We start from the raw sequence: 15,543 nt of genomic DNA, 5'->3' as shown, positions 1-15,543 counted from the left end.
ACAAGAATAATGGCAACAGTGACTGGAAAAAGGGTATTCTCGCTGGGAGAGAAGCATGCTGGGATTTTTATTCAACATGTAGATTAAAACCAGGTACCGGTCGGAAAGAGACTGTGGTCTGGGAGCTGTGTTCTGAAATTCCTGTATTGGCCCAGATAAGGGAAGTTGTTTCCATTAACAGAAACACTGCGTCTCTGATTTATATAGCTGTAATGTATGGGATATATAAAATGAACTAAGCGTAAAGGCGTCTTTCAAAAGTAATTTCAGTGGATGTTCGAGCCATGCGATCGGTTTCTGGTTACACAATTAGCTGGATGACAGATAATCTTCCGGAGGCGAGTGAAGAATTGTGGATAAAAAGCCACGTGAGTCCTTTGTTTGGCAGCGATAACTCAAAGAGACCGACCATCGCAAGTAGACTTGTACCCTGAAGGATGCTTCAGAGAAGGGGAAAATAGATTCTACATCGAGGATATTTAATGGCCAATGCTCTCCTCAACTGGGTAGTATCTATTTTCAGTTAAATAGTTAAAGTTGATGTTCAGTTAAAGTTAAAGTGCAGTTTAAGTGTTAAAGTTCAATTGAAAGTTGATGTTCAGTTAGTTCAAGTAGAGTGAAGATTTAATGAGTTGCAACTGTTTGTTTGAATTGGTACGAGAAGTGTAAAATGAAGCAATAATTGAATTGCTGTTCTTGTTTGTCTCATTAAATGAAATGCTTGGAATGCGTTTCTATTAAAGCTGCATGACAAGAGTGAGGTTTGATGAGGCTCAATTGTGCTCCAATTCGCTAATGCTCAAAGGGGAACTAACAGCGAAATGCAGAGCATGATGGGAAAAAGGTCAACTTTGCACAAACAGGAGAACTGCTGCAGTTAAGGAACACGAGCAATAAACAGAGGCCGTCAGAATCTATAATTGGGTAATAGCGGCAAGGCAAGAGCATTTTACGGGACAAGTGGATCCTTATTACCTTAATGAGAGAGAGTGTGCGAGCGAGAGCGAGTGAGCAGAATGTGTGGGTGTGAATTAGAAGTGGTGAGAAACATAGTATGAAAAACGGTGTGAGAGAATGAACATGAGAAAGTAAGTTTGAGAGAGAGAGATAATCTGTGAGAGAGGTTATGAAGGTGTGAGGGAAAGTGTGAAAGAGTGAGTGAGAGAGTTTGAAAGTGTGTGAATGGGTGTGAGATGGAGGATGTGATCGAGAGAGTGACTGAATGAGTTATGGAGTGAGAGAGTGTGAGAGAAAGTGATGGAGACTGTGAAGGAATCAACAGAAGAATGTATGTGCGCAAGAGAGGATCTGTGTGCCAGAAAGTACGTGATTGCCAGAGTGGAAGTATGTACCAGTGAAGGTGTGTGTGCAGACAGGATGTGTGCCAGAGGGAAGGTGTGTGCCGGAAAGAGGATTCATGTAATAGAAAGGATGTGTGTGCCAGAAGATCTGAGAGGGGGGGAGCGCGCGCGCGCGCGCGCCGGAGGGGAAGCGCGCGCGCCGGAGGGGAAGCGCGCGCGCCGGAGGGGAAGCGCGCGCGCGCCGGAGGGGAAGCGCGCGCGCCGGAGGGGAAGCGCGCGCGCGCCGGAGGGGAAGCGCGCGCGCCGAAGGGGAAGCGCACGCGCGCCGGAGGAGAAGCGCGCGCGCGCCGGAGGGGAAGCGCGCGCGCGCCGGAGGGGAAGCGCGCGCGCCGGAGGGGAAGCGCACGCGCGCCGGAGGGGAAGCGCGCGCACGCGCGCGCCGGAGGGGAAGCGCGCGCGCCGGAGGGGAAGCGCGCGCACGCGCGCGTCGGAGGGGAAGCGCGCGCGCGTCGGAGGGGAAGCGCGCGCGCGTCGGAGGGGAAGCGCGCGCGACGGCCTCAACCGGGATATTGGGTTCATGTCACACTATTTGTAACTCCCACAGTTGCGTGGACCTGCAGAGTTTCACTGGCTGTCTTGTCTAGAGACAATACACATCTTTTTAGCCTGTCTTGATGCTCTCTCCACTCACATTGTTTCGTTTCTTAAAGACTTGATTAGTTGTAAGTATTCGCATTCCAACCATTATTCATGTAATTTGAGTCTGTGTCTTTATAAGCTCTGTTTGTGAACAGAATTCCCACTCACCTGAAGAAGGGGCTAAGAGCTCCGAAAGCTTGTGTGGCTTTTGCTACCAAATAAACCTGTTGGACTTTAACCTGGTGTTGTTAAACTTCTTACTGACCTTCGAAAGAACCAGAGAAATGTAACAGCAAAGAAGGAATCCATTCGGCCTATCTTGTCCTTGCCAGACTGAGGACACTTAGGTGTCCTTTCCAAGCTCACCTTCTTGTTATGTAGCTGAAAGCATGCTGGAGATCCAAATAATTCTTTCCAAAAAAATAGGATTTGCAACTCTGTGGCTGTCGAAAGCATACATTTCCAATCACACTCGTTGGCAGCGGGGCTCGAATCTGCACGGAAAAACCCCATCGGGTTTCAAATCCAACGCCTTAACCACGGGGCAACAGCAGCTGCTTACTGAACAAATTAAAGCAAATCACTGCGGATGCTGGAATCTGAAACCAAAAGAGAAAATGCTGGAAAATCTCAGCAAGTTTGGCAGCATCTGTAAGGAGAGAAACGAGCTGACGTTTCGAGTCCAGACGACCCGTTGTCAAAGCTTTGACAAAGAGTCATCTGGACTCGAAACGTCAGCTCTTTTCTTTCTTTACAGATGCTGTCAGACCTGCTGAGATTTTCCAGTATTTTATCTTTTGGCAGATCTTATTTGTCAGAATAATGTAACCACCTCAGTAAAGTTCACATTAACTTCATCAGGCACCAGGATTGCTCAACACACAGTGTGGGAGCTGAAATTTGTTCCTCTACTTTTACTTTGAGTCTTTGTGTCTGGCTGAAAATTCATTTATTCGGTCAGAGACTTGATTTTCTCTTCCAATATTTTTCATTAAAAAAGAATTATGTCCGAACAAAAAATGAAAAAGGTATCTGCATTTTATTTCATTCCTGTCAAATGTTTCGTTCGCCCTGTTTTTGTCCACTCAGTTTAAAACACAAGAGGCCGTGGATAAGGTTCAAAATAAATGACCAATGCATTGGCCAGGAATCAAAGCTGGGTCATCTGCTTGGAAGGCAGTTATGCTCACCCCTATACCACCATCGCTCACTCTGCTTAAACAACCGTTATTTTCATTCGTTATAATTACTGAACTTCCTGAGTTGCTGATTTCATCAGATACCAGATGTGTCCATAGCACAGTTTGTAAACTGAACTTGGCTTGTCTCATAGTTCTGGACAGTTTAGGCCACCTTTCTTTTTACTATTGTTTCTGACTGAGAACTCATTGATTAGTTTTGAGGTCTTTAATTTCATTTAAACAACATTTCAGCTGAAAGCAAATTGAATGTGGATTTTCCATTAGAAACACAGCGATGATGAGAATTTTTAGTCAATTTTATTTTAGGAGTGCCCACCTACTGTTCTGACCTGCGATAGATAATTAAATGAATTACCACTGTGATGGCCAGGAACTGACCCTTGGTCAAATGTTCGCACAGTCACCATCATCACTCACCTGGCTCTGCCACCCCCTCAGTCTGAAAGTCCAGCTCTGACAGTGGATCTGGTCACCTTCGGGCCCAATCGGAGGATGGTCAGAACATGTCTGCCACTGTCAGAAACTCCATTATCAGCGAGTGGGGGATGAATATTTAACAGGCTGTCACTGGTTGTTGAGGTTGTGATTTACTGTTACCTGTCAGTGCAGGAAAAACAAATAAAACAGGAAAATTGAGAGACTCCGAGAGCAGTTAATTTGTATCTTCACCCTAAAGAAACACAATGATGTTTGCAACCGCTATAATAACTGAAAAAAACAGATATAACTGTCTGTTGCCGCGGAATCTGGTTTACAGATGTGGCCGTACACCCCATGGACTGCAGCGGTTCACCACCTACCCAAGGGCAATTAGGGATGGGCAACTAATGCTGACCCAGACAGCGACACTCACATTCCATGAATGAATTCAAAGACAATCTGCGGGGAGCGGGCTTCAGAGTGTTTAACAGTTACTGAGGCGAAAAACTATAACGACGCCCCCGGGATACAGAGCAAAGGCTAAAAGGAGGAGAAATTCCGTCCTGGGACCTTACAGTTGGTAAAAGTTTTGTCCTGTGAATGTGTAGGTGTGAATATTGTGTAAGAGAGAGTGTATGAAAGGGACGGGGGAGTCAGACTAATCCAACTGTGTTTGTGTGTCTGTTCTGATCATGAGATCACCGAGTCTCTCTTGTGTAAAATAAAACAATTTTCCAATCAAAGATTCCCTTAATCCCCCTGCTGAGCCCCAAAGTGAGATTTCAAGGCAAATGGTTCGCTAAATTCAAGATTTCAGTGGAAAAGTAGAGAACATGTCAGCTATCGCGTGTGAGAGCGCGATCAGTGCAGCAGTAAAACGGGTTTCAGTGGAAAATGGAGTTCTCAGTTCGAGTGAAACCTTTTCAACAGCAAACATTCGTGTGTCAGAGACATGAAGGATGTGAGCTGGATCTCTGGAGAGGCGGAAATTTCATTGCAATGGGAGAGTTTGTGAGGAGAGAGAAACACAGAGAGGTTGGAGGAGCCGGGTGCTGACAGCAGCTTGTCTCTGCTCCGTCCGCTCTCTGCCTTTAAGTTGCTCTGTGCCGCCGCCACTGGGTTCATTTCGGATCCAGTTCTGACTCACACAGATTTTCCACACACTCTCGGATATGACTGAAACTGCAGCCGCCGAAACGGCTCCTCCAGCCGCTCCCGCTCAAGTGAAGTCTCCCAGGAAGAAGAAGGCGGCTCCCCGACCTGCGGCAGCCGGTCCCAAGTTAGGCGAGCAGATCCTCAATGTTGTGGCGGGTTGCAGCGATCGCAAGGGGAAGTCCCTGGCCGCGATAAAGAAAGCTTTGGCTGGCAGTGGAGTGGATGTGGGGAAGCGCGGCTCCCAGATCAGGTTAACTATCAAGAGGAAGGTGGAGAAAGGCTCTCTGGTGCAGACAAAGGGACAGGGCGCCTCCGGCTCCTTCAAACTCGCTCAGAAGGAAAGCCCGGGGAAAATGGGAAAGAAGGTGAAGAAACCAACAGCCAAGAAATCTTTAGTAAAGAAAACAGCGGCCAAGAAGGTGACAACAAAGAAAGCAGCAGCCAAGAAACCCGTAGCCAAGAAACCCGCAGCAAAGAAAACTCCAGTGAAGAAATCAACAGTGAAGAAAACAAGCAGCAAGAAGGCGGCAACTCCAAAAAAGGCGGTGAAGAAAGCAGCCCTGAAGAAAAAGTCTCCTGTGAAGAAGGTGACGGGCGGAAAGTCTGTCAAAAAAGTGACTAAATCGAAGGCCAAACCCAAAGTGAAAGCAGCAAAAGCGAAGAAAGCGTCAGGAAAGAAGTGAAACAACCCGAGCAAATTGTAAACCTCTGAACCCAAAGGCTCTTCTCAGAGCCACCCACATCTCTCAGGAAAGAGCTGATCCCGCAAGAAAATGATTCCTGTCCCGCGGCCCGGCTCATTCTCAATAGAGATCATTTCAAATTCAGACTAAAGCGAAACAGAGTCGAGGCTGAATTTCATTTGCTCAATCGCCACTTTCTCTCATAATAAAGATGTCTGGTAGATTCAGTAACACTGGCGGCTAAACACCGCATTCGCGCCTCATTTTTAACCGAATCCCTGCAGTGCAGAAGGAGGCCAATCGTCCCATCGAGTCTGCACCGACCACAATCTCACCCAGTCCGGATCCCCATGACCCTATTTACTCCCCGACACTCCGGTGCAATTTTGCATGGCCAGTCAACCTAACACGCACTTTGGTGTGCGGGAGGAAACCGGAGAAAGCCGAGGGAGAATGTTCAAACTTCACACAGACAGTGCCCTCAGCCGGGAATCGAACCCAGGTGCCTGGCGCTGTGAGACGGCAATTCTTAGCCAAACATCAATGTCAGGAGTGGGATTTGAACCCACGCCTCCAGAGGAGACTGCGGCCTTAGACCGCTCGGCCATCCTGACTCCCTTCATTTTAACACAGGAGATTGCCCCAAGCAGCTTCATTAAAGTGTTTGCAAACAGCGAGAAGGAGATGTGTGTGAGAATGTTGCGGAGGAAGATTCTTGCTATAGAATCGACTGTGTTTAGGTCGGAATATGACTGACTGGGAATTATTACGGACCAGGTTTAAAAACACAAAAGAACAAAGTCACGACCCGAAACGTTAACTCTGTCTCTCTCTCTCTCTTCACAAAAGCTGCCGGAGCTGCTGATTATTTGCAGCATTTTCTGTTTGATTCCATATTTCAAAGTTGCGGGTTTGTGGAAACACTTGTTTGTGACGGGTTTGTTTGGGGAGCTGTGTTTCGCTTCCATTGTTAATAAACGGGTTGAAATTGGCGGTTGCAGAAACTGGAGGTGGAGCTGAAAGATCAGGGGCCGTTCTGTGTGTGTGTGTCAGTCCGGCTCTCTCCTCCCTCCCGCTCTGTGTTTATTCTTCACTCTGTCTCCTCCCCTCTCTGCTCTCTCACTCCGCCTTCCTCAATCAGGTCGGGGCGGGCTGTATAAAAGGAGCCTGAAAGATTTCCTCTCATATTGTGCAGAGATCTGAGTGAACAATCATCATGTCTGGCAGAGGGAAAGGACAGTAAGAAGTCTCACAACACCAGGTTAATGTCCAACAGGTTTATTTGGTAGCAAATACCATAAGCTTTCGGAGCGCTGCCCCTTCGTCAGATGGAGTGAAAATCTGTTCTCCAACAGTGCACAGAGACACAGAAATCAAGTTACAGAATACTAATTAGAATGCAAATCTCTACAGCCAGCCAGGTCTTAAAGGTACAGATAATGTGGGTGGAGGGAACAGTAAACACAGGCTAAAGAGATGTGTATTGTCTCCAGACAGAACAGCGAGTAAGATTCTGCAAGATCAGGGGGAAAGCTGTGGGGGTTACTGATAATGTGACATAAATCCAACATCCCGGTTTAGGCCGTCCTCATGTGTGCGGAACTTGGCTATCAGTTTCTGCTCAGCGACTCTGCGCTGTCGTGTGTCGTGAAGGCCGCCTTGGAGAACGCTTACCTGAAGATCCATGGCTGAATGCCCGTGACTGCTGAAGTGCTCCCCCACAGGAAGAGAACAGTCTTGCCTGGTGATTGTCGAGCGGTGTTCATTCATCCGTTGTCGTAGCGTCTTCAGGTACCTGATACGCTGCAGGAAAGGATGTCCCGAGGCATGGCACATTGGGGAAACCATGCAGACGCTACGACAACGGATATCAGTGGTATAATTACTTCTTAGGAATTCGCAAGGGCAAGGGGATCACAGTGTCCGTGTATGAATATAAGGGGTTAATTCACATTCACTGAAAATGAGTGAATCTCCATCACTCTCTCTCTCACACACACCCACACACACACCCACACAAGCTCTCACAGACCAACACTCACACATCTCCCACCACGACAGATGGCGAAATTCAAAATCAATAAAAATATCTGGAATCAATGGCCTTGAATCAACTTTCGTAAAAAAAGACAACTAAAGCACTAATGCTCTTCAGGGAAGGAATTCTTACCTGGACTGGCTTACATACAACTCCCGACCCACAACAATGTTGTAGGCCCTCGGAGGTGGCCTACCAAGCCACTCAGTTCAAAGGAAATTTGGAGACCTTGGCCTTGTGGTATCATCGCTGAAATCTGAAACTTAGCTCGTATTCTGGGGGCCCGGGTTCAAATCCTGACAAGGTAGTGGAATTTGAATTCAATAAAAAATATGTGGAATTAAAGATCTCCTGATGACTATGAAACCTTTGTCGATTGTTGTATTAATCTATCTGGTCCTCTCGGGACCAAAATCTGCCGTCTTTACACAGTCTGGCCGACATGTGATTCCAGAGCCACAGCAATGTGGTTGACGTTCAATTGCCCGCAGGCAACGAGAGTTGGGCAATAAATACTGGTCAGCCAGTGGCACCCATGTCCCATGAATTAATTTTTTAAAAAATGCAAGCCCAGTCAGCGACGCTGAAAAAATGCATTGAAGATTCAGAATGAGGAGATCCATCAACTCTTTTACAATCCCAGAGTTTGCAAATACAGAATGGATTCCAAACTAGTTTACTGTTCCGGGAGCTGACCGCCAGAACAAATTGCTTGTACACGCACAGTTCTACCAACAGAATCAGAAAGATCCCAATCCTCGAAAATCAGCAGATAATGCAAAACATATTCTGAATATGGCACAGATATAAAGGTAAAGTCACCATAATCCCAAATGACCATCCGCTGTTCCCCATCTCAACAGGGAGTGCTTAATGGTGTTGATTTAGCCTCAGGATTACTACACCTCAGGCGAGGGGCACGGCTGAAAATATCTAACAGCACATCTGCATTTTCTTTGCCGTAAATTTGTATAAACTTCTTGTTTTCAGTTATAAACTGGAGGATACAGTATGTTTTATTAACGGCTCTTAAAAACTGTCCTGCCACCTTGAATGACATATACACGTGTCCAAATATGTCCTGCTGTTCTTGCACCCCCTTTTGGAATTAAATCCTTTATTTTATATTGTCGCTTTGTGTTATTCCCACCAAAATGAATCACTTCATTCATCATCTGCCACATGTCCTCCCATTCCACCAACCTGTCTGTGTCCTTTCAGAGTTCGACTGGAATATCTGTATATCTTTTCACAACCATAGGACGTCCCAAAATATTTTAATGATGATAAAGTATTTTTGAAATGTAATCGCTGCCCAATTGCTGAACTGTTCAACTGTCTGTTCGACGACATCAGAAATTGCCAGATGGGAACGGGGAATAGTTGCTGCAGCAATGTCTCTGTGGCACAAAGAATGGCATTTTTGATTTGATTTCATTTGATTTATTATTGTCACATATGTTAACATACAGTGAAAAAGTATTGTTAAAGTATTGTTTCTTGTGCACTATATAGACAAGGCATACCATTCATAGAGAAGGAAACAAGAGAGTGCAGAATGTAGTGTTACAGTCATAGCTCGGGTGGGGAGAAAGATCAACTTCATGCAAAGTAAGCCCATTCGAGGTAAGTCTGTGAGTTCGGAAGTTCAGGATCCAGTCGCAGAGGGAGGTGCCGAGGCCCAGGCCACAGAGTTTGGAGATGAGTTTCCTGGGAATAATGGTGTTGAAGGCTGAGCTGTAGTCAATAAATAGGAGTCTGACAGAGGTATCCTTGTTACCTAGGTGTTCCAGGGTTGAGTGCAGGGCCAGGGAAATGGCGTCTGCTGTGGACCTGTTTGCTGCAGTGGGTACCAGCATGTTAGACTGCTAGTCATTGTCTTGTGAAATGTTCAAAGGTTGTGGGTCCGAATCTCATCGGAGTCAGCTTTCTGGGTAAAATTTGAAGAAATTAGGAACTGGTGTGTCAATCTTCTCAGAGAAGCGAAACTGCCGCCTCGAACTTGGAGGACATTCGGCCCATCAAGCCTACACCGACAACAATCCCACCCAGAATGAATCCCCGAGACCCCATATGTTTACCATGCTAATCCCCCTGACACTAAGGAGCTATTTAGCATGGCCAAACCAGCTAATATAGCATTAATTTTCATGGCTGACCTGCCGATTCTGGAAAGACAAAATCTGCCACTGGCGTCTGCTTTGGAGCTTCCGAAACCACATGTTGACATGGTGGCAAACTCGTGCCCAAAGCGGGTGCCCTGATTTGAATTGACTGTCAAATCGAGTTTCTCAGAGGATGAGAATTATGGGAATATGGAATTGTCCTGGACTGTTCTCTCAAGCCTGTGTGTTCAAACTTCATCTTGGTTCCGTGAACCTCAAAACAATGAACGAACCATCACCAACGAAGATGGGATTCGAACCCACGCGTGCAGAGCACAATGGATTTGCAGTGCATCGCCTTAACCACTCGGCCACCTCGTCACGCAATAACTTCTCACCAAGCTTTGACAAAGGGCTCGAAATGTCAGCTCTTTTCTCTCCTTGCGGATGCTGCCAGACCTGCTGAGATTTTCTAGCGTTTTCTCTTTTGACTTCTCACCAAACCAGGGTGTTTTAACACCCGTAACAAAGAACATATTTCTCCCACAGGATAATGCTGTGTTGCTGCTTTCTTGCTAATCCGGTTCGCTGCCAATCTTCCATTCGGTGTGTAACCACAGAAAGTAAAGAGGGAGACAGTTCCATTCCCTGGTCCCAGTTTGATTTTGAATTCACCGAACATAACCCGGATGTAAAATGCAGCAAGCAGTCTGAGCTTGTGGCGCAACGGTAGCGCGTCTGACTCCAGATCAGAAGGTTGCGTGTTCAAATCACGTCAGGCTCATGAAGCTTTTCTGCGTCGGATTTTGTGTCTGGGCAAAATTGGTATCTTGGTAAAGTTAATTGTTTGCAATTGTTCCCGAAATGACAAATTTCAAAACGATGGTAGAAATGACAAATTTCAAAACGATGGTAGAAATGATATTTTAGGGATGCTTCCGGTTCGCATGCTCAGTTTTGTTTTTGCACAGTTTTATATCTGAAACAATGTGTCAGAGTTGTGAGGTGTTCGTTGCTTGCAAAATTAAAGCAAGGTCCACAGACTCAGATGTTCCTTTGGGTCATCAAAGGAGACAGCTGACTGTGGCGATTTAACAGGATGATTCACACGTCAAGAGAGGAGCAAGGCTTCGAAGCCGGGCCTTCATGAACAATCTCAACCGATACAGGAATTAATCCCGTGCTTTTGGCTGAATAAGCTGTCCAACCATTTAATGAAAGGGCAACTCTCCGAAAGCCCATGCTACCAAATAAACCTGTTGGACTTTCACCTGGTGTTGTGAGACTACTTTCTGTGAACCTGGGACATATGCGCTGTGTTCCCAGTTAATGAAAATCAAGATGATGAAACAAATTTACTGTCGAGAAAACCCAGATTTACCTTTGGGCAGCAGCCGAATGTTACGATTTGATGTTCGTGAGAACATGATAGCACATGATGGTTTCGATCCATCGACCTCTGGGTTATGGGTCCAGCCACTCTGTCCCGAAACGTTGCCGCTTCCTGCCTATTCCTGTTGCGTGGGTGAGAAGAAACTATTCATTGTATTTGTATTTCAAACAAGACCCACGTGTTGGGAAGCGCACCCTGGCTGGACAATAACACTTAACATCAGCCCGAATCAAACAGACAGAGAAAGACACACAGAGAAGCAGTAAGAGATGATCAGGACACACACAGAGCGATAGACAGAGAAGGTACCGAACAAACCAACAAGATACTGAGATGGAACAACTGATTATGTTTGAAAAGGGATCTTCTGTTACATAAAGATAGACCTTGTTTTAAAATTAATTTCATGTAAGTGTAACTGCACTCTCTGCTGTGTAACTGTTCTCTCTGTTGTGAAACTGTGTCTCTGCCGTTGACAGATCTTTGCTGTGGTTGTGTCAAATTCATCCCTGTTGTGTAAATATATTCATAAGACATGGGAGCAGAATTATGCCACTTGGACATTTGAGTCTGCTCCACCATTCAATCATATATTTCCCTCATCCTCATTATCCTGCCTTTTCCCCATAACCCATGATCCCCTTATTAATCAAGAATCTATCTATTTCTGTCTTAAAGACACGCAATGACCCGGCCTCCACAACCTTCTGCAGCAAAGAGTTCCACAGATTCACCACTCTCTGGCTGAATAAATTCATCCACATCTCTGTTTTAAAGAATCGTCCCTTTTGCCTGAGGTTGTGCCCTCTGTTTCTAATTTTTCCTACGAGTGGAAACATCCTCTCCATGCCCACTCTATCCGGGCCTCGCAGTATCCTGTAAGTTTCAATAAGATGCCCCCTCATTCTTCTAAACTCCAAGGAATACAGATCCAGAGTCCTCAACTGTCCCTTATACGACAAGCTCTTCATTCCAGGGACCATTCTTGTGAACCTCTTCTGGACCCTTTCCAAGGCCAGCACATCCTTCCTTAGATATGGGGCCCAAAACTGCTCACAATATTCCAAATGGGGTCTGACCAGATTCCCGGTTATGTAAATATGAGCCACCTTGAGCAGAATTTTTATTTTCTGTTCTGCAAAGGTGTTTCCTGTTGTGTGAAATGTTCTCTGTTGTTCAGTGAAAATGTTTCCTGTGGGAAACCAATCAACAGGAATTTCAAGGCCGCCATTTCTGAGGCTTGGTTTCAAGTCCAGACTTATTTCGGCTGAATGGCCTACTCCTGTTTCTGTTTTGATCAATAATTCTGTGTATCAAATCAGTTAATTTAAATTTCACCAGCTGCCATGGTGGGACTTACTCCATGCCTCCAAAGATCAGTGCGGGCCTCTGGTTTACCAGCCCAGTGACATAACCTTTCATCCCTGTAAAAAAACCACTTCATTCAGCTCATTATTAAACCTCGTCCTGAGGAAATTAGAATTGCCTCCACAGAATTTCAATCACCCAATCAATACAAAGCATTTTGCTCTAGTTGGGAACATCAATAATTTATCCAGATCAAACAGATATTGTGGAATTGTTCAGAGCTAAGATTATTTTAGAATTGAATTAATAAAATAACAAGGACCTACATTCTGAGAAAGCACCCTGCAATGTTTGGAAGAAAATGTGGATTTAATATGATGTGTAAGATCGGTTCCCTGGATGCTCCACCAGAAATGACCGTGACAGAACTCAAACCTGCAATTTTCTGACATCATTACTATAAACACCAAAGTCAGACACTTTAGCCATAAGGCCATGCAATCGGCTCATAACTACTGCAACCTGATGTTAGTACCATGTGAATAAATACTGTGAAAATATTCTTTTCGTTCTATCTCTAGATGATCCACTGATTCCTAGATCCCTGAAAATACAAGGGAAAGCTCCAGCTGCCGTACATTGTATTTTTTGATGATAAAAGAGCCTTTCACTCTGTGAGTTGTGAAGATTCATGAAACATGAGGAATGGAGTATTAATGTATGATTATAAGAGCAGCAAGACAATGTTCGAGCTATACAAAACTTTGGTGAGGCCATAGTTGGAGCACTGAGTGCAGTTCTGGTCAAATCACTGGAGAAAGGATATGATTGTACTGGAGAGGGTGCAGAGGCCATTCACCAGGATGTTGACTGGGATGGAGAATTTGAACTAGGAAGAGAGACTATATAGGCTCGCGTCATTTTCTTTACAGCAGAGAAGGCTGAGGGGAGACCTGATTGAGGTGTATAAGATTATGAGGGTTATGGAAAGGGTGGATAGGAAGCAGCTGTTCCTCCTCGTTGCAGGGTTGATACCAAGGAAGCAGAATTTTAAGGTGAGGGGCAGAAAGTTTAGAGGGGATTTGAGAGAAACATTTTTTCATCCAAAGCATGGTCAGAGTCTGGATTGCAATGCCTGGAGAGGTAGTAGAGGTGGGAAAACTCACTAATTTTACAAAGTATGTGGATGAACACTTGAAATGTCATAACTTTCAATGCTACGAGCCAAGTGCTGGAAGGTAGGAATACTTGTAGATTTAATGTAGGTTTGTTGGTGCAGACGTGATGGGTCAAAATGCCTCTTCTGTACTGTATGACTCTCGCTATTATCGTCAGACTTGGCTTCTCACGGACATGTGTCAGCACCCTCTCCTCATGGTTGCACAGTGGTTAGCACTGCTGCCTCACAGCACCAGTGACCCGGGTTTGCTTCCCGGCTTGGATCACTATCTGTTCAGTGTCTGTACATTTCCCTGTTTCTGCGTGAGTGTTCTCCAGGTGCTCCATTTTCCTCCCACAGTCCGAAAAATGCACTTGTTAGGTGCATTGACCATGTTAAATTCTCCCTCAGTGTATCCGAACGGGCGCTGGAGTGTGGCGACTGGGGAATTTTCACAGTAACTTCATTGCAGTTTTAATGTAAGCCTACTTGCGATGTTAATAAATGAACCTAAAACACTCCACAAATACATGCAGTCAGTGATCCTAACCCAGTGAACCAACACAAACCCCGTTCAGTAAAAACTGCAGCCAAATAAGGTTGTGTCATTGCACCAATTCTCTTTTTCATTTTCCTCACTGCAACACTGCACCTGTTCAGCCTGCACCGTCCTGATGAGAAAGACAAAATCCCACTTCAGTAATTGAGCTCCAGGCTGCAGGTAAAGCTTGTGTGGGTGCTAACTCAGAAACTTAGCCCCAGCTCACTGAGCATTCCTTCTGAGAAGCAGATGAGACTTTCGTCTGCAACATGCAGAAAACTAAAGAGCATTTCCACCATGCCCGACTCGGAAACACCCCCAGAAACAGCATCTCCACATCATCGATTCACTCCACCAGTGATGGCTGTGCTTTCAATTCTCAGCGACTCAGCTCCAGAATTCCCTCTCTCAACCTCACTGCCTCCATCTTCCTTTCCTCTCCTTTCATTTCTATCGCGTTTGCTACATTTATTTCCTCCTTCCTTTCCCCCGAGTTCTACTTCTCTCACGCTCTGACCAATCCCGTTGTTGCTTTCACTATCGTAAGTAAATTAGAGTTGTACAACGGTAATTCTAATAGCGGTTCCGCTTTAAGGATTCTTTACCCGCCTCCAGCTGTCTGATTTCTCATTGGTTTTAGCCGCGGATCGAATTGTATGACGCAATGACGCTGGGCTGGGAGTGACGTTGCTGGAGCCGAACATCAGCGCCGCATTCCGATTGGTGTATGTGTTACAGCGGCGTTCTTCGATTGGTTCAGGCCGATGTCAATCGTGATGTGGGCGAGTGTTGTTTGAAGCATGTCGCTCTATTGGTCAAGATTAAAACGTCATTTCCATTGTTCGCGCACATGTCAGACAGACTGAGCTCACTGATTAGACGAGGCAGCCATCACTCAATCAGCGCAGAGCGTCTATTGGATAACAGAAATGGCTCCATTTCTGATTGGTTTTCTCAGCTGTCGGTCACAGGTCGGTGACTGTGATTGGACAGAGGGCGGGGGTACACACTGGTCCCATCAGACACCGGGCGGCGGTAAATGTCCGGCCAGTGGTTTCAGTCCCCGGGCCCAGATCCTGAGCCGGCGGTGGGGCTTCGGATGGGGGAAGGGTTTTGGCAGCGGGAATCCCGTCTCGCCCGGCTGTCAATCCGCAGCTCAGGGTTTCGAATGGCGGCTTCCTGTGGAAACATGTCACGCTGCAGCTCCCCAGTCTCGGCGCTGCAAACCCCGTCACACCAATCAGCACAGAGACTGGGATCTTCCTGTGTTCTTGTGTGGGGCGCAGTGCCACACCGGGTTAGAGAACCTCACTCTGCATAGGCCAGGGAGAAATACTGGGATCTTCCAGTGCCCTGTGTCTGGGGCCAGGGCTTGGTTACTCTCAGTGGGTCTCCCTCATTGTTTGGTTCTAATTTCAGCCTCTCTCTCTCTTGCAGTCAGTCTGGCTGTTCCTGACTGAGCAGAATGGCCTGATCTCACCACACACATTGAGATGAAGGAGCTGCCGCCCGAGACGAAGATGATTGAGAACTCCAGCTTTCTTTACACTCGTTTCCTGAGGCCCAGCCCTTCATTCATCATTAGTTTCCTCAGGTTGT

At 46.1% G+C, this 15,543-nt stretch overlaps 2 protein-coding genes and 2 non-coding genes across 4 annotated transcripts in view; 2 read left to right on the top strand and 2 right to left on the bottom strand.

Moving 5' to 3' along the window:
* Positions 1-3,271, bottom strand: part of LOC144482211 (NACHT, LRR and PYD domains-containing protein 3-like) — a 90,065-nt gene extending 86,794 nt beyond the window's left edge. The window contains exons 1-2 of the mRNA XM_078201412.1: positions 3,139-3,271; positions 2,307-2,434 (exon numbers count right to left, since the gene is read on the bottom strand). Of these exons, the coding sequence (XP_078057538.1) occupies positions 2,307-2,434; positions 3,139-3,271 (261 nt within the window). The remainder of the gene's footprint in view (positions 1-2,306; positions 2,435-3,138) is intronic.
* A 1,463-nt stretch (positions 3,272-4,734) lies between these two features.
* Positions 4,735-5,400, top strand: LOC144482275 (histone H1-like). The gene has a single exon (XM_078201454.1). The coding sequence runs from the start codon at positions 4,735-4,737 to the stop codon at positions 5,398-5,400; it is 666 nt and encodes a 221-aa protein (XP_078057580.1).
* A 4,442-nt stretch (positions 5,401-9,842) lies between these two features.
* trnac-gca (transfer RNA cysteine (anticodon GCA)) lies at positions 9,843-9,924 on the bottom strand. Its single transcript has one exon. It is a non-coding gene; the product is annotated as a tRNA-Cys (tRNA).
* A 331-nt stretch (positions 9,925-10,255) lies between these two features.
* trnaw-cca (transfer RNA tryptophan (anticodon CCA)) lies at positions 10,256-10,327 on the top strand. The gene has a single exon. It is a non-coding gene; the product is annotated as a tRNA-Trp (tRNA).
* Positions 10,328-15,543: the final 5,216 nt, after the last annotated feature.

The sequence above is a fragment of the Mustelus asterias genome, unplaced genomic scaffold (assembly GCF_964213995.1).
Source record: "Mustelus asterias unplaced genomic scaffold, sMusAst1.hap1.1 HAP1_SCAFFOLD_35, whole genome shotgun sequence".
Classification (NCBI taxonomy): domain Eukaryota; kingdom Metazoa; phylum Chordata; class Chondrichthyes; order Carcharhiniformes; family Triakidae; genus Mustelus; species Mustelus asterias.
The sequence above is the reverse complement of the archived record's forward strand: the minus strand, read 5'-3'. Positions and strand labels throughout refer to the sequence as shown.

What these genes read in the sequence shown, in the direction of transcription:
- LOC144482275 (XM_078201454.1), top strand. Translation starts at nt 4,735, where the DNA reads ATGACTGAAACTGCAGCCGCCGAAACGGCTCCTCCAGCCGCTCCCGCT.